General features: G+C 45.0%; 1 protein-coding gene across 1 annotated transcript in view; it reads left to right on the forward strand.

Annotated features, from left to right (window-relative positions):
* Nucleotides 1–493: 493 nt before the first annotated feature.
* Nucleotides 494–23107, forward strand: part of LOC125453090 (transmembrane protein 164-like) — a 50184-nt gene continuing 27570 nt past the window's right edge. The window contains exons 1-2 of the mRNA XM_048532188.2: nt 494–1530; nt 22247–22296. Coding sequence (XP_048388145.1) covers nt 1171–1530; nt 22247–22296 — 410 coding nt within the window. The 5' untranslated portion in view covers nt 494–1170. The remainder of the gene's footprint in view (nt 1531–22246; nt 22297–23107) is intronic.

Raw genomic sequence — 23107 nt, forward strand, 5'->3', positions numbered from 1 at the left:
CCGGGTGATTAACTGAGATTGGGGACCAGCGATCAAATGAGGCAAGGCTCCAGGTACTTGTTTGAGAGGGCTCCAGGTGATTGGCTAAGGCAGACCTCCAGGTGATTGGCTGAGACAGGGCTCCAGGTAATTGGCTGTGAGTGGAGTCCAGGTAATTGGCTGGGACAAGACTCCAGGTGATTGGCTGAGAGTGGGCTCTGGGTCATTAGCTGGGACAAGGCTCCAGGTGATTGGCTGAGAGAGGGCTCCAGGGGATTGGCTGAGAGTGGGCTCCAGGTGATAGGCTGAGAGAGGGCTCCAGGGGATTGGCTGAGAGAGGGCTCCAGGGGATTGGCTGAGAGAGGGCTCCAGGGGATTGGCTGAGAGAGTGCTCCAGGGGATTGGCTGAGAGAGTGCTCCAGGTGACAGGCTGAGAGAGTGCTCCAGGTGATTGGCTGAGACGTTCGCAGGTGAGCAGGTAGACGCTTTCAGGTTGTTTCTTGTTGTAGTGAGTTAGAGGGAGTAGCGGGGCCGTCAGTTTTTAGCCCCACAGCTACCGCTCGCAGCAGCAGAGAGCAGCCGGCACAGTGATGGAAGGAGCAGCCAGGTACCTCTAGGAGGAAAGTTTCCATTACCGGAGTCTGCAGGAGAGCCCTGATCCCCACCTAACATCACCCCCCACCGACTGGGTTTGTGGAAACAATTAAAAATAATCTCTGTGGAAATCTCCTCGGGTTGGACATTGGAGAAGGAATTTCACGAGCAGTTGAAAAAATTAATCACTTTTGTTAGGATCGTAAACCTCGAGCCGAAATCATCGCCAAATGAATTCAAACCAAAAGGGACTAATGCGTAGACTATAAGTCCTTCATTCTTTACTACTTTTAAAAGTGTTATGTCCCTTCAGTTCTTTCATACTTTAATGGGCAGCCTATTGTTTCTGAATGAGAGATGTTGGTGAGACTTCTCAGTGAATTTTAAAATTTAGAAAAAAATCTAAATGTAAAGGATTAAGAGCAAAGTATAGAGGTTTCCCTTTTAATTAAATTCAGCCCATGAGCCCAGTCGGCTAGGGAAACTTTATCTTGAAGCTTAAAAGATTAGGTTTCATTTTATTCTGTGGGCTTGTGGAGAGTTATAACGCTCGTAGTCTGAGGAGTGAATGTCAAGTGGGATTCTCCATTTCTGAAGATGACCAGATTGGAACTGGATAATATCTTAGACGCAGTGTACGGTGGAGTGGACCCCAGCATCTCTGGCAATGGTGGAGAGGAGTGTGCTGCCTTCCTGTCAGTTGGTCAGCGTACCCTGGAGACTATCATCATGATCACTGTATCCTTGCTGCAAATTCTGTTGGCCTACAGGAAAATCAGAGGTGTTCAAGAGGATTGGACATTACAAACATCTTCACAGGGACGTGAAGGGACTCTGGGGAGAAACCTCCTGCAAGCTGCCCTATGCCTGAGCTTTGGGTTGGAGATTGGATTTAAGTGTGCGACCAAAACTCTCATCTACCTGCTGAATCCTTGTCATGTTGTTACTGCCCTACAGGTATGTTGTTCTTCCACAAGGGGGGGAAAACAAATCTACTATGTTCAAAAGAGGTGAAAAAAACTAGTACTTATATAGCACCTTTCTCTGCGTTTTACAATTAGTGAACTGTTAATGAAACCTTTTTGAAGGGTAGTCAGGTAGGAAACACAGCAGCTAATTTACACTCAGCAGCCTCCTGCAGACAGCAAAGTTAAAATGACCAAATATTGTTTTCAAAAATTTCTTATTTATGATGATGGGGACAAAATATTTAGGACAACACTGGGGATTACCACCCTGAACTTCTTTCAGATTGTACTGTGAATCTTAAATCCACCTGAGCAGGCAGTTAGGACCTTGGTTAAACATCTTATCGGAGAGAAAGCATCTCCTACAGTGCAGCACTCCTCCAGTACTGCACTGATGAGTATGTTATTCCTATTTGTACACAAGCCATGGTGTGGGATTTGGAGACTTATCCTTGTGATTTGGGGACAAGTGCAGTGCCACTGAACCCCAGCATGCCCCAATAATTTAATATTTTGGGGAAACATTTTGAGGCAAAACTCAATAAATGCAAACACAGCAGTAAAAGCTAGCCAAGGGGGTCCCGTGGGTTGGAAAGAAAAGACAGTGGAGTTGAGACCACATTAGATCGGTCATGATTGTTTGAATAGTGGAGCAGGTTTGAGGGATTGAATGATCTTTTCTTTACTCTTAACTCTTAAGAGTGTGTTGCTGGAGGTTGGATGACTTGAAGAGGCTTTTTGTTTAAAAAAAATTCATTGGTAGGATGTGGGTGTTACAAGCTGGGCCTGTGTTTGTTACCCAGTCCTAATTAAGAATCATCCAAATTGCTGTGGGTCTGGAGTCTAGACTGTAAGCTAGACTGGGTTAAGGTCTGCAGTTTCTTTCCCTGAAAGTCATTAGGTGGATATTTCTCCAACATCATGGCCATCATTAGAGTCTTAATTCCTGATTTTTTTAAAATTGAATTCAAGTTCCATTATATGCCATGGTAGGATTTGAACCCTGGTGTCCAGAACCTTACTTGGGTCTCTAAATTAATAGGCCAGTGATAATACCCTTCGGCCAACATCTCCCTTCCCTGTGAGCTATGAACATTGGCATGGATAAGATGAGTTGCTACTGTATTGTGGGCAATGGTTTAGTGGTTTTGTCACTGGACTGGTAATGGAGGGTCCCAGTTGATGATCTGTGACTTACCCCACCAGGACAGGTGAGTTAACAATCTGGGGTTGGCTATTAATGACCATGATGTGATTGGCATTAAACTCCATCTAGGTTACGTTCCCCATGGGCAAAACTGTGGTTTCCAATGATTTTCCTCATTGTGTGTAGTGCTAATGTCCCTACCCGCACCAAGAGACCTGTGTTCAAGTCCCACCTGTTCTAGAGATATGTTGTAACTTCTTTGAATAGGTTGATTAGTTACCTATTTTTATAATGCTCCCCTTTAGAAGATCTCTGTCCTACATGTGAGTCCAGACTCAGATTCTTAGGTCCAAAAAGTCTCAATAAAGAAATGAGCTTAGATGGTTTCAGATGTAATTTGTTGGGATAAGGGAGTGGCGATGGTGTTACCCCTGTTGAAACATACACCAAATAAATTTTATTGCAAAGGGTGATGGAAAGCAACAAGTTGCTTAAGTTATTGATGGTGTACCTGAGATTCATATATTTTTCACTGTCCAAAGCGTGTCTTGGGGATAGAAAGAAGACATTTTTCTCTCCATGAGTAAATTGAACAGTTTTATGTCACAACCTAATTCAGATATTGTATGCTGGAAAAATCCAGTGGATGAGATTGAAATTGTACTTGAGTTTGTAATCGTGAAGAGCTTCATGATTGACCTGACTGTAGTTCGGCTATTGGTAATGGGAATATGCAAAACAACCTTTATTGCCAAGCTAAGAATCAACCACATTGCTGAAAGTCTGGAGTCACATATCGGTCAGTCCAGATAAGGATGGCAGTTTCCTTCCCTAAAGGACATTAGGGGTTCCACAGGGCTCTGTCCTTGGGCCTCTACTGTTTGTAATTTTTATTAATGACTTGGATGAGGGGATTGAAGGATGGGTCAGCAAGTTTGCAGATGACACAAAGGTCGGAGGTGTCGTTGACAGTGTAGAGGGCTGTTGTAGGCTGCAGCGGGACATTGACAGGATTCAGAGATGGGCTGAGAGGTGGCAGATGGAGTTCAACCTGGATAAATGCGAGGTGATGCATTTTGGAAGGTCGAATTTGAAAGCTGAGTACAGGATTAAGGATAGGATTCTTGGCAGCGTGGAGGAACAGAGGGATCTTGGTGTGCAGATACATAGATCCCTTAAAATGGCCACCCAAGTGGACAGGGTTGTTAAGAAAGCATATGGTGTTTTGGCTTTCATTAACAGGGGGATTGAGTTTAAGAGTGGTGAGATCTTGTTGCAGCTCTATAAAACTTTGCTTAGACCGCACTTGGAATACTGCGTCCAGTTCTGGGCGTCCTATTATAGGAAAGATGTGGATGCTTTGGAGAGGGTTCAGAGGAGGTTTACCAGGATGCTGCCTGGACTGGAGGGCTTATCTTATGAAGAGAGGTTGACTGAGCTCGGTCTCTTTTCATTGGAGAAAAGGAGGAGGAGAGGGGACCTAATTGAGGTATACAAGATAATGAGAGGCATAGATAGAGTTGATAGCCAGAGACTATTTCCCAGGGCAGAAATGGCTAGCACGAGGGGTCATAGTTTTAAGCTGGTTGGAGGAACATATAGAGGGGATGTCAGAGGCAGGTTCTTTACGCAGAGAGTTGTGAGAGCATGGAATGCGTTGCCAGCAGCAGTTGTGGAAGCAAGGTCATTGGGGTCATTTAAGAGACTGCTGGACATGTATATGGTCACAGAAATTTGAGGGTGCATACATGAGGATCAATGGTCGGCACAACATTGTGGGCTGAAGGGCCTGTTCTGTGCTGTACTGTTCTATGTTCTATGTTCTATGTTCTATTAGTGAACCAGATGGGTTTTTCCAACAGTCCATAAATGTGGTGCTGCAAAAACACAGCCAATCAGACTGCAACTGCAGAGCAGGAAAGTCAACTTTTGGGGGTGAAATGCTTTGTCAGGACTGGGAAGGGGGAAGGAAGCCCAAAATTAGTAGAGGGAGGAGGAGGAGGGTAAGTGAGATGCAGGTAGGGGTTTATTGTGGTTGGTCAGTGGCTAGGTGAGTCAGAAGATGGGCAGGTTAGGAGAGGAGAGATTTTTGAAGCTGATGAATTCAGTATTCAGGTCATCGGGCTGTAAGCTCCCAGGGTGAAATATAAGGTGTTGTTCCTCCAGTTTCCGTTGACCTCTCTCAGACAATGGAGGAGGCCAGTGATGGACATATCACCAGGGGAGGGGGGAGGAAGGTGGGAGTTAAGTGGATGGCAACTGAAAGGTCAGGTTAGTTAGTGCATGCAGAGCACAGATATTTTTCCGGCAATTGACAATAAATTCATGGTCGTCATTAGACTCCTAGTTCTAGGTGTTTTTTTTATTATTGCATTCAAATTCCTCCAACTGCAGTGGTGGGATCCTATTTAATAGTCCACCAATAATACATTGCCTCCATCATCTCTTTTGATGAAAGAAAATGTGGTTTCACTAAAAGTGTGCCAAACTGTCAAGATTGTTGCAGAAGAAAATCTCAGTTGATGCACTAATGTCCCCCCAGGTGGAAACTTGCAATCCTTATATGGTATGTTATTCCAGTTCTTCACCAACATAGTTTATCTTTAGGTGATGTCTAAAGTGGCCAAACAAATCAATTCCTTGTGCTAAACTACAACTAGAATGGATCAGGAAGATGACACACCATGTTCTATTCTGGAAAGCCAGTCCATGAAAGATGTAACTTTCTACTTGGTCAATTTCTACTCTGTTTTGTATTCTGGAGTTGACCATTCCAACCATGCAGCCCCTAACTCAACCTCCCCACAATTTCCAATAGTTGTATATGTAAGTACCCATCATGGGCATATTATTAATCAATATTCCCTCTAATTTTCTGACCAGCTGCATTGGCCTCCTAGGCCCATGCACATTAGTGATAGTTGGGATTTTGGAACCTGGACCTTCTGACCTAGCAGTTTGGACACTGCCACTACCCACCATACCCTTGGATTAGTAGCTACTTATATGTTCTGTGGATATTTTTCCTAAACAACCTGTTTAGAGATGTTGTTATACACCTCTGCAGCATATGGGACTTAAACCCAGGCAACCTAGCTTAAAGGTAGGGGCACTACCACTGCATCACAAGAGCCCTCTGCGTTCAAGGTATCAACCTATTTAGAGGTGTACTTACACGTGACTGGAGCAGGCTAGACTTGAACCCAGGCCTTCAGGCTCAGAGATGGGGACATTACCACTGCACCACGAGAGCCCTTACAAAAGCTCAAGTGAAACCTCAACAAATGCTGATCATCTGTATATAATTAAACAGAATTGGTATAAAATTAACAATCATTAATGAAGAATAAATGCCAGTGACATCCATATCTTGAGATTAGCCTCAAAAATCTGTAAAATTAATTTGGGGCTAGGTTCCAAATGTGAAAGCTGAGTTTAGCAATCCATTTTCTATGGTCCTGGAGGTAAAGATTTTTATATCCAGCAATAAAACTCCTCCCTGTAGTGAATGATTAGCTGTGTAATGTTCTGCATGTGGATGCAAGTGCTTTGTAATCTCTTGCATTGCACCTTACCTGTTTTCCTGGATGTGTCATCCAAAATGCTTTTGTTTAAAGGAATTCTCTTCACACTGATTACAGCAATCCCCCAAGTAAATTTATAACATAAATATGATCGTGCTTATACAGAAGGTCTGAACAATTTGATATCTGTTGCCCTGCATTTACATCCCCATTTTATTAGGGAACAATTTTGAGTACTTCTTCAGCTGTTCTGTATTCTTGTTATTTGAGTTGCAGAAAATTCATTTTTTTTATTGGAAATAGATACCTGTATTTCACTTTCACTATTGTCACATTTTTGAGGCATGCAGGCAAATGGGATTAGTTTAAAGTGGAATATGGTCAGCACAGATGTGGTGGAACAAAGGGCCTGTTGCTGTCCTATGGAACGTAGAACATATACATATCTGACAAATAGCAAGGAGACCTCTGCGTTGAAAAGCCAACATGCAAAGAATGCTTTAGCAATGTTTCAGTAACACAGTAATACAGTCATACAGGTATTTACTCCTGCTGTGGCGAGTGTGTCAGTCTAGCTTTGGTTTGAAATATGCTGCTGTCTGCTCTTAACATCCTAGCTTGGACCTCAGCCCCTCACTCCGGGCAACGATACGCTTGTTTATTTGGGACCTTGAGACCAGTGTGTACCTACCCCCTCTGTCACTACTCTTTCCCCACTGTCCATCCATGAGGCTCATCCTACTTGCTTGGCACCCTCGCATTGTTTCGCAGGCACATGGAAAGTCTCTACAGTCTGATCGCCATGTAACTGCTGACTGTGCTTGCATTCTGGCGCATGGGAATTGACTTTCCAGTTTATTTGGGTTGATTTGCCCTGTTTCCATTATCATGTATCTACACCCTGTTGAACTGCAGTGTTTAAGTAATTGCAGTCTGTAGTTACAGGGGAACTACCAGTTTGGTTGTTTTTTAAAGATTTGCATTGAGCCACACTTTTCATGGCCTCCAGGCACCCCGTGGTGATTCACAACCAGTGAGGTAATTTTGACCTTGATGACACGGTGTGGAGCTGGAGGATCTTGCTGGGGTTTTTTCCTTGTGATTCATTCGTGGGCACCACCGGATGGGCATATATTGTCCATCACTAGTAATTCTTGAGAAGGTGGTAATGAGCTGCTGTCTTGAACCACTGTAGTCTTCTTCCTCTTGGTAGACCCACAATGCCATTAGAAAGGGAATTGTGCTGTAGGATAGTCCACCAATTTGTGTATGACAAGCTCCCACACAGGAACGTGCTAATAACCAGATCGTCTGCTTTAAGGATGTTGTTTGAGGAATAAATGGGGCCCGTTACTTCAAAATACTACTCAATGTTCAAAAATGCCAGGATTCTTCACTCTTGGGGGGGGGGGGTGTGGTAAAAAGGAACATTTAAAAAATAAGAGCAGGAATGGGCCATTTGGCCCTTTCGAACCTGCTCTGTCATTCAACCATCCCCTGTTCCTGCTTTCTCCTCGTACCCTTTGACCCACTTCTGCCAAGAACTGTACTTACCTTCTTGAAAACATGCAGTATCTTTGGCCTCAACTGCTTTCTGTGACAGAGAACTCCACATGCTCACCACTGATGGGTATAGACATTTCATCCTGAAATGGCCCACTCCATATCCTTAGGGGTAAGTCTATGAGAAAGAAATGTTAGTATGCCATGATAACGTACAGACCTGTAGGAAAAGTCTTCTCTCTAATGAAAACAGCCTCAAGTCCCTCAGCCTTTCCTTGTAAGACCTTCCCTCCATACCAGGCAACATCCTAGTAAATCTCCTCTGCACCCTTTCCAAAGCTTCCACATCCTTCTTATAATGCGGTGACCAGAACTGTACACAATACTCTAAGTGCAGCCGCGCCAGAGTTTTGTACAGCTAAGTCTTTCCCATCTCCTCTTTTAAACCTGTTCTGGTGATAACCATGAATAAACCACAAAAGAAAATTCAGGCGAATTCTTTGCCAGAGAATGGTGAGAATGTGGAATTCCACAATCACTGAGACAAGCAGTATTGGCATTTAACAGAAATCTGGATAAGTACCGGAGTGGGGAGAAGGGCTTGGAATGATTTGCTGATTGGATGAGAGGATCTTTGTTTTGGAGCAAAAATTATTCACTGCACAGCATTGGTGGTATGAAGACAAAGGCCATTCAGCCCATTGTATATGAGCTAGCCCTTCAAATGAGCACTTCACTCGGTGTCATTTTCTCCTCCTTCTCCACTCCTCGTATCGGTACATGGTTCCTTTTCAAATAACTTACTAATTCCCTTTTGAGTGAGTGCTTCAATGGGATTTGGACTTCAGCTAAATAGCATGTAAACTCTAGCAAAGTAGCAGTACTTACTGTGGGCTTTTATTTGTGCTTTGTGTGGTTTATATGGCCTGGGGTTGTGACGAAATGGTTAAGAAGCTGCACATCATCTGGCAGTATAGACCTGCCAGCTCCTAACATGCTGGTAACTCTCAAACAGTAATGGAGGTGGCGAGTTTTGAGTAATGGAGGTCTTTTCAGATTTATGAAGATAAGCTGAAAGACATGTACCAACGGATTGAAGAGCAGCCTCCACCTTGCTGTTTTAGACTCCAGAATGGACGTCTCAAATTTAAAATTTAGCATTGATTTTGCTGTTTGTGCACCTTCTGCAACATTGTACTTCTTCGTCCGTTCTATTGCTGTTACGCATTCTGAACGGGTATGATCTGCTAGCACTGCACGCAAAACCAAACTTTTCACTGTACTTAGGCACATGTGGTGACAATAATAAATCAAACCAAATCCAATAATGTCTGTCGGCCAGCTGAGGGTTTTGGGTAGTAGTGCTGTCAGGGATAAAGGACAGTGCAGGAGATCGACGTTGGATAATAAGGTTGGACTAGATATATGAAAGGGTGTATGCTCAGTGGGTTGAATGGCCTCTTTCTGCAATGGAATAGTTCTGTGATTCTGAGATTTAGTTGTAGCCAAGTGTTTGCGTAACCATGCTGCACGATGTTGCAATTCTGATCTCATTAAACAAAGTATTTCTCAAAGACATATGAGAAGAAAAACACAGGACTTTGCTTTTCAGAAACAATGACATTGGTTTCCTTGGGTGACAATGAATAGCTGTGTGCTTCAGTCAGGGACTGTCACACAGCCTAGATTTCTTAAGCAGGTAATTTTAAAAATAAGCAAGCTGGCAAGAAGAGTTGAATCTACAAAAGACAGACTTGCATTTCTATAGCTCCATTCATTTCCGCTGGATATCTCAAAGCACTTTGGTGCTAATTTAAACAGTAGTCACATTTCGTTGGAGAAAGTGAAACAGCAAATTTATGGAACAGGTGCTAGCAAGAGCTGATGTGTGATAATGATCTGCTTTTTTAAATGCTCACAGCATCTTCCAAACCCATGACCACTTCCATCTAGAAGATCAAGGGCAGCGGATACATGGGAACACCACCTCCAAGTCACTCACTTTCCTCACAAAATATATCCCCATTTCCTTCACTGTCGCTGGGTCAAATCCTGGAAATACTTCCCTAATGGCATTGAGGGTCAACCTACAGCAGGAGGACTGCAGTGCTTCAAGAAGGCAGCTCACCCCCCCACCTTGTCAAGGGGCAACTAGGGATGAGCAAGAAAGGCAGGTCAGCCAGTGGTGCTTACCGCTGTTATAGTGCCACAGGATCTTTTATTTCCATGTGGGAGGGTGGATGAGGCCTCCAATTAATGCCTCAGCTGATAAACTGTATCCACAGCAATACAGCACTCTCTCAGCACTGCATTGGACTGTGAGCTTTGATTTTCTTTGTGCTCATGCCCTTTCTCCCACCAGGGAAAGGAGAGGAACTGAATGGTGCTAAGTGAGTTTGGGGGTGGTGGGGGGAGGGTGTGTAGTTGGTGTGTGTTCCACATGGGGAAAAATCAAACAGTTTGAGTCAAGCTGCAGTTAGATTTATAAAGAAGGCAAGTTAATACAATGGGGTGTACATCTTTAGCTGGTGGGACGTAGGAAGGTAGGAAAATGGGAACAGGAATGGGCCCTTTAGCCCATCAAGCCTGTTCCACCATTCAATGAGATCATGATTGATCTGTGTCCAAACTCCATATACCTGTCTTTGGCCTATACCCCTTAATACCTTTTGCTTAACAAAAATGCATAATTTTAGATCCAAAATGAACAACTGATCCAGCACGCGGAAGAAAGTTCCAAACATCTACCATCCTTCATTGTGTAGAAGTGCTTCCTGAACGGTCTGGCCCTAATTCTCAGACTCTGCCCCCTAGTTTAGTTGGTTAGCTCAGTTGGCTGGATGGCTGGTTTGTATGCAGGGTGATATCACCTGTATGGGTTCAATTCCTGATAACAAAGTGTGGAGCTGGATGAACACAGCAGGCCAAGCAGCATCTTAGGACCAGGAAAGCTTTCGTACTCCTAAGATGCTGCTTGGCCTGCTGTGTTCATCCAGCCCAACACTTTGTTACCTCAGATTCTCCAGCATCTGCAGTTCCCATTATCTCTGGGTTCAATTCCTGCACTGGCTGAGGTTACCATGACTGTCCTCCTTAACCTTCTCCCCACTCCGACCAACCACCTTCCCTGAGGTGTGGTGACCCTTAGGTTAAACCTTCACCAGCTGTGCCTCTCAAATGAGGGAGCACCCTATGGCCGGATAGGACTATGCTGACTTAACCTTGGGGATTCTAGAATCCCCAATCAATGGAAATAGTTTATCTTTATCTACCCTGTTAAAAATATGAAAATGTAATTCGATTGAATAGTAGAGTGGGAAGCAATGCATTAGGAGCCCGCGTTTTCCTGGACCTTCCAAGTTACACATTCTCAAAATTCCCCACCCAAACCCAGGGCACCTTTTCCCAGGGCAGAAATGGCTAGCACGAGGGGTCATAGTTTTAAGCTGGTTGGTGGAAAGTATAGAGGGGATGTCAGAGGCAGGTTCTTTACGCAGAGAGTTGTGAGAGCATGGAATGCGTTGCCAGCAGCAGTTGTGGAAGCAAGGTCGTTGGGGTCATTTAAGAGACTGCTGGACATGTATATGGTCACAGAAATTTGAGGGTGCATACATGAGGATCAATGGTCGGCACAACATTGTGGGCTGAAGGGCCTGTTCTGTGCTGTACTGTTCTATGTTCTATGTTCTATGTTCAAACCCCCCCCAGAGATCAGACTGAAGTGAATTACTACATGTCAAGGTACTGATTTTACAAAGTTCAGTGGCTTTAGATGTGGGCTTTTTTTTCCCAATCAGCAGTTTGTTAAAGTTGACAGAGTGAACTGTGCCCTGCAGCCTGACATTAGCTCACATCCTGTAGCTGTTATCTTCCTGGTGCCTGACAACTTCACTGTAATCTGATCCCAGCTGGGAGAGCCTTCTCTTCAAACTGGAATTTGCTTTCACCCAACAAAAATGCTAATTGGCAGAAAGGAACTGGTGATAAGCCTCTATGAAACAAAAGGTTGAGGACTGGGTATAGTGATAACCTGCCAACGTAATGCATAGCATTCTGTGTCAGCCGTGTTGCTAATATTTCATCCTGTACATAGAGCAGTGAATCTCTGTGAGAGTCATCAATTGTTTGTGAAAGATAATCGCTGCACAGTCAAAACAGCGTTGCTGCAAATACAGTCTTTGTTCTGACGGCTGTACAATCACACATGATACGTTGTCCTGCGGTGGTGATAACCCTTTTGAGGCTGAGAAATAGTTCTTTATAATGAGGGAGGCTTTCTATTCTCAATTTGTTGGACTTTTCGACTTTTCTTACAGCAGATTCCTTTGCAAAAGAATGGTATTTATCTACTTTCAGACGTCATTGAAACGGAATGTTTGTGTGTCTGTCACATCTTTCACACCCTCAGGGCATTCATTTTTGTAACAAAATCAGAAATTGCTGGAGAAAGCTCAGCAGGTTTGGCAGCATCTTTGGAGAGAAATCAGAGTTAACGTTTTTGGTCCAGTTGACTGTAGCTGGGAAAAGAATGGTATATATGCTGGAGATTGGTGGGGGTAAGGAGTAAATGATAGAGATGGAGCCCAGAGAGAGAGAAACACAATTGGGCAGATAAAGGAATAGATAAAAAGCAGCCTGGGAGCTGCCAATGGGCAGAGTTGGTGGCTGATAATGGGTTGTTTGTGGTAGCAGCCCATGTGGTGACAAGGTCTGGTGTGTGGGGGTTAGAGAAAGGATATGGGAAGAGGTGCTTCAAGCCCTAAAATTGTTGAAATCCATATCAAATCCAGAATGCTGTAGAGTTCCTAAGTAAAAATTTGAGATGCTGTTCTTCCAGCTTCCACTGAGCTTCACTGGAACGCGGTAGCAAGCCCGAGACAGAGATGTTAGCCAGGGAACAGGGTGATGTGTTTCAGAGATAGTAGGAACTGCAGATGCTGGAGAATCTAATATAACCAGGTGCAGAGCTGGATGAACATAGCAAGCCGAGCAGGAAAGCTGGCATTTCAGGTCTAGACCCCTCATCAGAAAAGGGGGATGGGGAGAGGACCCTGAAATAAATAGGGAGAGAGGGGGAGGCAGATCAAAGGTGAATAGAGGAGACAGACAAGTTAGAGAGACAGGGATGGAGCCTGCAGAGGTGAGTATAGGTGGGGAGGTAGGGAGGGGATAGGTCAGTCTCAGGAGGACGGACAGGTCAAGGGGGCGGGGTGAGGTTAGGAAGTAGGAAATGGAGGTGCAGTTTGAGGTGGGAGGAGGGGATAGGTGAGAAGAAAAACAGGTTAGGGAGGCGGGGATGAGCTGGGCCGGTTTTGGGAAGCGTGGAGGTAGAGGCGGTGGAAAAACTGCTTGATGTCCAAACATTTCTGGTATTTGTTGATGTGTGGATGGAGGGGGACAAGGGTGAGCCCCTTGCTGAGGACTGACCATTTTTCCTCTGTCAGGGGGAGGTCTGGGAGAATGGTGAGGAAGGTGATGTGGCTGTGGTAACTGGTTTGCTTCAGGACATGGTCGAACAGTTTCAAGTCCTCAGTAAGGGGCTCACCTTTGTCCTTCTCCACCCACACATCAACGAATACCAGTCACATTTGGACATCGAGCAGTTTTTCCGCCGCCTTCGCCTCCATGCTTCCCAAAACCAGCCCAGCTCATTCCACCTCCCTAACCTGTTCTTCCTCTCACCTATTTCCTCCTCCCACCTCAAGCCGCACCTCCATTTCCTATCTCCTAACATCACCCCGCCCCCTTGACCTGTCCGTCCTCCCCGGACTGACCTATCCCCTCCCTACCTCCCCACCAATACTCACCTCTACAGGCTCTATTCCCGCCTCTTTAACTTGTCTGTCTCCTCTCCACCTATCTTCTCCTCTATCCACCTTCAATCCGCCTCCCCTTCTCTCCCTATTTATTTCAGGACCCTCTCCCCATCCCTCTTTTCTGATGAAGCATCCATGCCTGAAACATCAGCTTTTGTGCTCCTAAGATGCTGCTTGACCTGCTGCGTTCATCCAGCTCCACACTTTGTTATCTCGGATTCTCCAGCATCTGCAGTTCCATTATCTCTAGTGTTCTGGGGACCCTGGTTCAAATCCTGCCATGACAGATGATGGAAATTGAGTTTAATAGAAAAGGATCTTCGTATAAGAGTCTAACGATGACCATGAAACCATTGTTGATTGTTGGAAAAACCCATGCGGTTTACTAATGCCCATTAGGAAAGGAATCTGCTGGCCTACATGTGACTCCTGAGCCACAACAATGTGGCTGACTCTTAACTATTGTCTGGGCAATGAAGGATGAGCAATAAATGCTGGTTGGCCCAGTGATGCCTACTTCCCATGAATGAATTAAAAATATTGCCCCTGTGCCTGTGGATCATACTCCAGCTTTGGTAAAGCCAAGAATGTATTTTTTTTAAAAAAAGTCTCATCAGTAGATATCCACTGTTGTTGAAAACGCTGTAATCCATCTCTCAGGCTATGGAGTGTGTCCTGGAGGATCTTTAAAAGAATTGCAAATTATGTTCTGGCCAATAAGTGCATTTCTGTCGATGCTAAATGCAGGAAGGGTGATCTCTGACAGGGGAGTGCACAATGAGAATTTCAAGGATACTGAGTAGGTCATTTAAAACTGAGAAGAGGAGCAATCACAATTCTGTTATGCTTACTTTAGTGATGGAAAGGGCTAGGTGTATACCACTGGGCAAGAGTTATAGCTGAGGGAAAGGCAATTACAATGAGATTAGGCAAGATTTAGGGAGCATAGAATGGGGAAGGAAACTGCAGGGGATGGGCACATTAGAAATGTGGAGCTTATTCAAGGAAAGGCTCCTGTGTGTCCTAGATAAGTATGTACCTGTCAGGCAGGGAGGAAGCGGTAGACCGTGGGAGCCGTGGTTTACGAAGGAGGTGGAATCTCTGGTAAAGTGGCAGAAGAAGGATTATGTTAGGATGAGTTGTGAGGGCTCAGTTAGGGCACTTGAGGGCTACGAGGTAGCCAGGAAAGACCTAAAGAGAGAGCTCGGAAGAGCCAGGAGGAGACATGAGAAGTTGTTGGCGGATAGGATCAGGGTAAACCCTAAGGCTTTCTATAGGTATTTAAGGAATACAAGAATGACGAAAGTAAGATTAGGGCCAATCAAGGATAGTTGTGGGAAGTTGTGTGTGGAGTCAGAGGAGATAGGGGAAGCGCTAAATGAATATTTTTCAACAGTATTCACTCTAGAAAACAACAATGTTGTCGAGGAGAATACTGAGATACAGGCTACTAGTCTAGGTGGGATTAAGGTTCACAAGGAAGAAGTATTAGAAATCCTACAGAGGATGAAGATAGATAAGTCCCCTGGGCCGGATGGGATTTATCCTAGGATCCTCTGGGAATTTTGAGAAGATTTGTATCACAGGTTGAGGCTCTGGATGTGAGTTTGCTCACTGAGCTGGAAAGTTAGTTTTCAGATGTTTCGTCACCATTCTAGGTAACATCATCAGTGAGCCTCCGACGAAGCGCTGGTGTTATGTCCCGCTTTCTATTTATCTGTTTAGGTTTCCTTGGGTTGGTGATGTCATTTCCTGTTCTTTTTCTCAGAGGATGGTAGATTGGCTCCAAATCAATGTGTTTGTTGATGGAGTTCCGGTTGGAATGCCATGCTTCTAGGAATTCTCGTGCATGTCTCTGTTTGGCTTGTCCTAGGATGGATGTGTTGTCCCAATCAAAGTGGTGCCCTTCCTCATGTGTATGTAAGGATACTAGTGATGGTGGGTCTTGTCGTTTTGTGGCTAGTTGATGTTCATGTATCCTGGTGGACAAACAGGCAGAAAGCTAGCCTAGAATGGTGACGAAATGTCTGAAAACTAACCTTCCAGCTCAGTGAGCAAACTCACAGCCAGATCCTCTGGGAAGCCAGGGAGGAGATTACCGAGCCTTTGGGATTGATCTTTAACTCGTCATTGTCTACAGGAATAGTGCCAGACGACTGGAGAATAGCAAATATGGTTCCCCTGTTCAAGAAGGGGAGTAGAGACAACCCTGGTAATTATAGGCCAGTGAGCCTTACCTCAGTTGTTGGTAAAGTGTTGGAAAAGGTTATAAGGGATAGGATTTATAATCATCTAGAAAAACATTCTCAAAACTCGCTATCATCTAGAAAAGAATAAATTGATTAGGGATAGTCAACACGGTTTTGTGAAGGGAAGGTCGTGCCTCACAAACCTTATTGAGTTCTTTGAGAAGGTGACCAAACAGGTAGATGAGAGTAAACTGGTTGATGTGGTGTATTGGATTACAGCAAGGCGTTCAATAAGGTTCCCCACAGTAGGCTATTGCACAATATGTGGAGGAATGGGATTGTGGGAGATGTAGCAGTTTGGATCGGAAATTGGCTTGCTGAAAGAAGACAGAGGTTGGGTAGTTGATGGGAAGTGTTCGTCCTGGAGACCAGTTACTAGTGGTGTACCGCAAGGGTCGGCTTTGGGTCCACTGCTGTTTGTCATTTTTATAAATGACCTGGATGAGGGCGTAGAAGGATGGGTTAGTAAATTTGCAGATGAAGGTTGGTGGAGTTGTGGATAGTGACGAAGGATGCTGTGGGTTGCAGAGAGGCATGGATAAGCTGCAGAGCTGGGCTGAGGGGTGGCAAATGGAGTTTAATGCAGACAAGTGTGAGGTGATGCACTTTGGTAGGAGTAACCGGAAGGCAAAGTACTGGGCTAATGGTAAGATTCTTGGTAGTGTAGATGAGCAGAGAGATCTCGGTGTCCATGTACACAGATCCTTGAAAGTTGCAACCCAGTTTGACAAGGCTGTTAAGAAGGCATACAGTGTTTTAGCTTTTATTAATAGAGGGATCGGGTTCCGGAACCAAGAGGTTATGCTGTAGCTGTACAAAACTCTGGTGCGGCCACACTTGGAGTATTGTGTACAGTTCTGGTCACCGCATTATAAGAAGGATGTGGAAGCTTTGAAAAGGGTGCAGTGGAGATTTACTAGGATGTTGCCTGGTATGGAGGGAAGGTCTTACAAGGAAAGGCTGTGGGACTTGAGGCTGTTTTCATTGGAGAGAAGAAGGTTGAGAGGTGACTTAATTGAAACATATAAAATAATCAGAGGGTTAGATAGGATGGATAGGGAGAGCCTTTTTCCTAGGATGGTGACAGCGAGCACGAGGGGGCACAGCTTTAAATTGAGGGGTGAAAGATATAGGACAGATGTCAGAGGTAGTTTCTTTACTCAGAGAGTAGTAAGGGAATGGAACACTTTGCCTGCAACGGTAGTAGATTCGCCAACTTTAGGTACGTTTAAGTCGTCATTGGATAAGCATATGGACGTACATGGAATCGTGTAGGTTAGATTGGCTTGAGATCGGTATGACAGGTCGGCACAACATCGAGGGCCGAAGGGCCTGTACTGTGCTGTAATGTTCTATGTTCTATAGATGTCTTCACCCCGAGAGTCTGGAGCCTGTGGAATTCTCTGCCACAAAAGCAGTTAAGACCAGAAATGTTTTCATGAAGGAGCTGTATATGATTCTTGAGGCCAAAGAGATCAAAGGATACGGAGAGAAAGTGGGGACAGGGAACTGAGTGGGATCAGCCATCCTATTTATTGGCAGAGCAGGCTCGAAAGGCCGAATGGCCTGCTGCTTCTATTATTTTCTGTTTCTAACTGGATGGAATTTTACAACAGTTGAGTCACCTTACTGGGATTAATTTTTGATTCTACATTTTTATTCATTAACTAAACTTATTACTTTATGGCATTTAAATTCCACCAGCTGACCATGTGGAATTTGAACATGTGACTCTATCATTAGAGATGATGGAACTGCAGATGCTGGAGAATCCAAGATAATAAAGTGTGGAGCTGGATGAACACAGCAGGCCAAGCAGCATCTTAGGAGCTCCTAAGATGCTGCTTGGCCTGCTGTGCTCTTCCTACTCCACACTTTGTTATCTTGGATTCTCCAGCATTTGCAGCTCCAGTTATCTCTCATGTTTAATTAATTGAGTAGACTGTTTTGAGAATGGAACTAGTAGAATAAATACACGTCAGGGGCCACAATTAAAATGCATGGCCTTGGGGGGTAACGTTTTGACTTAGATTGAGAATTGCTTGAGATTGGAAGTAGTGAGTGGAATAAATGGTTTTTATTTTGAATGGCGGACAATTACTAATGGAGCCCAGCTATTTACAGCCTATCTACAAATGGCTTCGATGAGGGAACAAAATGCAATATTTCCAAGTTTGATGCAAAATGAGATGGAATGAGTTCTGAGCAAGATGCAAGGCTTCAGCAAAATCTGGACAAGTTAAATGAGCAGGCAAACTCCTTTCAGACACAATATATCATGTTAAATATGAAGTTTATCTTTCCAGAGAGACCGATTGTTATTTAAATCGTGATGTATTGAGCAGTGCAAGTGCCCAAACGGATCTGGGTATCCTTGTACATGAATCAGTGAAAGTAGACAGGCAGGTACAGCTAGCAAATTGGAAGGCAGATGGTATATTAACCTTCATTGCAAGAGGATTTGAGTTCAGAAGTAGGGATTCCTCACTATGTTATGCAGAGCCTTGGTAAGACCACACCTGGAGTATTGTGTGTAGTTTTGGTCTCCTTGCCCAAAAGCAGAGGTTCACTCAGCTTTTAACAAGATATTGTTGTGGGTTTGGAGTCATGTGCAGGGGGTGGCTAGAGTGTCCTGGGGGAGAGACCAGTTTGACTGCACCTGTATTCATGAGTTTAGAAGGATCAGAGGGGATCTAGACAGACCCTAAGATGCAGGGAGGCTGTTTCTCTTGGTTGGGGAATCTCGAAGCAGGAGGACACAGCCTCAAGAAATATTTTTTCACTCAAAGGGTGGTCAGTTCTCTACCCTTAGAGGTTGTGTAGGCCAGGTCACTAGATATTAAAGAAAAAGATTGATTAAATATTAAGCTTTTCAAGGCATCCCAAGGGCATGGGGAGAAAATTAAATAATGGTATTGAGATGCAGGATCAGCCATGATCAAACTGAATAGCAGAGTAGACTTGAAGGGCTAAATGGGCTACACCTGCTCCAGGTTTCTGTGTTTGTGTGGAACTTCTGGGGCCACCCAGAGTGAAAACCAGCCTTATCTGCAAACAAACATACTGGTTACACTGGAATGCCATTCTGAAGTGTTTGCAAAGAGTTGGACAGAAATATGTACTTCAGAAGTTTTGTGTTTTTCTTCTGGCTAAGAGTTTGCTATTTTGATAAAGCAAACAATCTTCAGGGTGTTAGAGATAATGGGAACTGCAGATGCTGGAGATTCCAAGATAATAAAATGTGAGGCTGGATGAACACAGCAGGCCAAGCAGCATCTCAGGAGCACAAAAGCTGACATTTCGGGCCTAGACCCTTCATCAGAGAGGGGGATGGGGGGAGGGAACTGGAATAAATAGGGATAGAAGGGGAGGCGGACCAAAGATGGAGAGTAAAGAAGATAGGTGGAGAGAGTGTAGGTGGGGAGGTAGGGAGGGGATAGGTCAGTCCAGGGAAGACGGACAGGTCAAGGAGGTGGGATGAGATTAGTAGGTAGCTGGGGGTGCGGCTTGGGGTGGGAGGAAGGGATGGGTGAGAGGAAGAACCGGTTAGGGAGGCAGAGACAGGTTGGACTGGTTTTGGGATGCAGTGGGTGGGGGGGAAGAGATGGGCTGGTTGTGTGGTGCAGTGGGGGGAGGGGATGAACTGGGCTGGTTTAGGGATGCAGTAGGGGAAGGGGAGATTTTGAAACTGGTGAAGTCCACATTGATACCATATGGCTGCAGGGTTCCCAGGCGGAATATGAGTTGCTGTTCCTGCAACCTTCGGGTGGCATCATTGTGGCAGTGCAGGAGGCCCATGATGGACATGTCATCAAGAGAATGGGAGGGGGAGTGGAAATGGTTTGCGACTGGGAGGTGCAGTTGTTTTTTGCGAACTGAGCGGAGGTGTTCTGCAAAGCGGTCCCCAAGCCTCCGCTTGGTTTCCCCAATGTAGAGGAAGCCGCACCGGGTACAGTGGATGCAGTATACCACATTGGCAGATGTATACTGCATCCACTGTACCCGGTGCGGCTTCCTCTACATTGGGGAAACCAAGCGGAGGCTTGGGGACCGCTTTGCAGAACACCTCCGCTCAGTTCGCAACAAACAACTGCACCTCCCAGTCGCAAACCATTTCCACTCCCCCTTCCATTCTCTTGATGACATGTCCATCATGGGCCTCCTGCACTGCCACAATGATGCCACCCGAAGGTTGCAGGAACAGCAACTCATATTCCGCCTGGGAACCCTGCAGCCATATGGTATCAATGTGGGCTTCACCAGTTTCAAAATCTCCCCTTCCCCTACTGCATCCCTAAACCAGCCCAGTTCATCCCCTCCCCCCACTGCACCACACAACCAGCCCAGCTCTTCCCCCCCCCCCCCACCCACTGCATCCCAAAACCAGTCCAACCTGTCTCTGCCTCCCTAACCGGTTCTTCCTCTCACCCATCCCTTCCTCCCACCCCAAGCCGCACCCCCAGCTACCTACTAACCTCATCCCACCTCCTTGACCTGTCCGTCTTCCCTGGACTGACCTATCCCCTCCCTACCTCCCTACCTACACTCTCTCCACCTATCTTCTTTACTGTCTATCTTCGGCCCGCCTCCCCCTCTCTCCCTATTTATTCCAGTTCCCTCCCCCCATCCCCCTCTCTGATGAAGGGTCTAGGCCCGAAACGACAGCTTTTGTGCTCCTGAGATGCTGCTTGGCCTGCTGTGTTCATCCAGCCTCACATTTTATAATCTTCAGGGTGTTGTTTTTATTTATAAAAGGTAACTTTATTGTAGAGCCAGAATTGTACAACACAGAAACAGACCCTGTGGTCCAACTTGTCCATGCCGACCAAATATTTTGAAATAATCTAGCCCTATTTGCCAGCATTTGATCCATATCCCTCCAAATCCTTACTATTCATATACCCATCCAGATGTCTTTTTAAATGCTGTAATTGTACCATTCTCCACCACTTCCTCTGGCAGCTCATTCCATACACACACCACCCTCTGTGTGAAAAAGTTGCCCCTTAGGCCCCTTTTAAACCTTTCCCCTCTCACCTTAACCGTATGCCCTCTAGTTTTGGACTTTGCCACCCCGGGGAAAAGACCTTGCCTATTCACCCTATCCATGCCTGTCATGATTTTATAAACCTCTGAGTTCACCCTCTGACAGCCCAGGGAAAATAGCCATAGTCTATTTCAGCCTTTTGCCGCAGCTCAAATCCTCCAAACGCTGGCAACATCTTTGTAAATCTTTTCTGAACCCCTTCAAGTTTCACAACATCCTTCTTAAAGTAGGGAGAACTGAATTGCACACACTACTCCAAAAGTGGTCGAAACAATGTCTCTACTGCGGCAACATGACCTCCCAATTCCTATGCTCTCTGCACTGCGCAATAAAGACAAACATTTCAAATGCCTCCTTTGCTATCCTATCTACTTTCTTTTAATTTTAACAAAATTTGTTAATGACTAGAGAACAGTTTTACAGAGGTACTAAATATATGTATTTTTAGTCTTATGGCTTCAAGAAAGGAGATATCGCATTGGTTGTAAAGAGCTGGATACTGATTGTTTTGTGAATGCATATGAGTGTCACCTGCAGTCTTGTGCTGAGTATTTTTTTTTGTTCATGGGATCTGGGCATTGCCGGCTACATCAGCATTTATTGCCCATTGCGAATTGCCCAGAGGACAGTTAAGACATTAACTGACTATGTCTCTGGAGTCATATATGTCCGGGCAGGTAAGGACAGGAGATTACCGTGAGTGACCCAGATGGTTACATGGTCATCTTTGGGCAAGCTTCAGGTTTCAGTTTCTACCCTATCAAGCCTCTTGTCTGTTTCAATAAGTTTGCCTTTCATTTGTTCTAAACCTCAATGATTACAGATCCAACCTAGTCAACCTCTCCTCATTACGAAATACCTCCATTCCTGTGGTGAAGCTTCTCTGCACTACCTCCAGTATCCCTCCCACAAGATAGCTCTCCTTCTCAAGCATTTATCTCAAGTGATCCCTTTTGAAAATTGGTGCTCCATCCTTTCAATCAAAACATCGCCCCAACCCCACACATACACTCTGTCTCACACACGCACACGCACACTCCTGCTTTCACTGTGTCTTACTCACTTGGCCTCTCTCTCTCGTTCTGACTCAAGCTCCCCCTTTTGTTTTTCTCTCTTGCTGTCGCTCTGCCTCTCTCTCACTGCCTATACATTTACTGATTCTGACTTCTACTTACTGACTATTTTGTTGATAGTTTCTTTGTGTTTAATGTATCGAATGCATTCATGATTAAATTTCCCTTAAAACCTGCTCCACTCTGTAGAGAACAAGTGCCAAATCCTTTAGTCTCTCCACATAGTTGAAGCCCCTCACCCCGGTACCATTCTAAAGGATCTCCTTTACTGCTGTACAATCAGTCTTCGTTCTCTTGACATTTAAGAATGCATACAACGGATTAACTGGATGTACTTTTATTACAGATAATCCTACTTACTTGTCCACCTTGCCCTGCTGTCTTGATTCTCTTCAGGTGAGTATGACTCGTGGTTTTAATTATTAATTTGTGTGCAGTTAAAAGCAGTATGGCCAGGATTGCTGCCATTTTGCACTGAACAAAACACTGAGGGTGTGTGTGTAGCGGGAGTGAAGTTGTTGTAATGGTTCCCTGGTGCATTCTCCATGGGATTGGACATTCCACCAAATGCTGGATTTATAGCTTTTCAACGCTAAAATTTGAAATTCCGTTTGAAGTGGGGTTTTTTTCCTGCCCTCGGCACTGCTTCATTATTCATGTGGGACCCATTCCACACCCCGCCCCCCCCCCCCAACCCTGCCCCCTCTTCTGTTAGGGCTGTGTTGAACATGACCAGAATAACAGAGCCTCATTCCAGTAGCTTTTAAATGTTCCCTGCACAGCAGCAATCTCTGAGCATGAAGTGCCACCTTTCCTTGCTTGCCTTGTCTTTGTTGGGTGTTAAGGCCTCTTTCATAATCAAAGGGGCAGAGGACACAGATTGGATTTCAAGGAAGCACTAAATGCAAGAAGAATGAGGCACGTGCTGAGTACCTTGACGCAGGCACACAGGAGAAATTGAATTCTTTAAACGATATCAAAGTTGAGAAAATTGCAACCGCGGCCTCTTGGCTTCAGGAGTTGTGCTGAGGTGTCATATGGTCACAGCATGGAAGCAAACAAGGGGACTCAGGCTGAGAGACATCACCTATCTATCTGTGCAGTGTTACTTCTGGGATGTGGGTGTTGCTTGCTGAGCCAGCATTTATTGTTTGCTCTGAGTTGCCCTTGAGAAAGCGTGGGTGAGCTGCCGCCTTGAACCGCTGCA

This window comes from Stegostoma tigrinum, chromosome 6 (genome assembly GCF_030684315.1).
Source record: "Stegostoma tigrinum isolate sSteTig4 chromosome 6, sSteTig4.hap1, whole genome shotgun sequence".
NCBI lineage: Eukaryota > Metazoa > Chordata > Chondrichthyes > Orectolobiformes > Stegostomatidae > Stegostoma > Stegostoma tigrinum.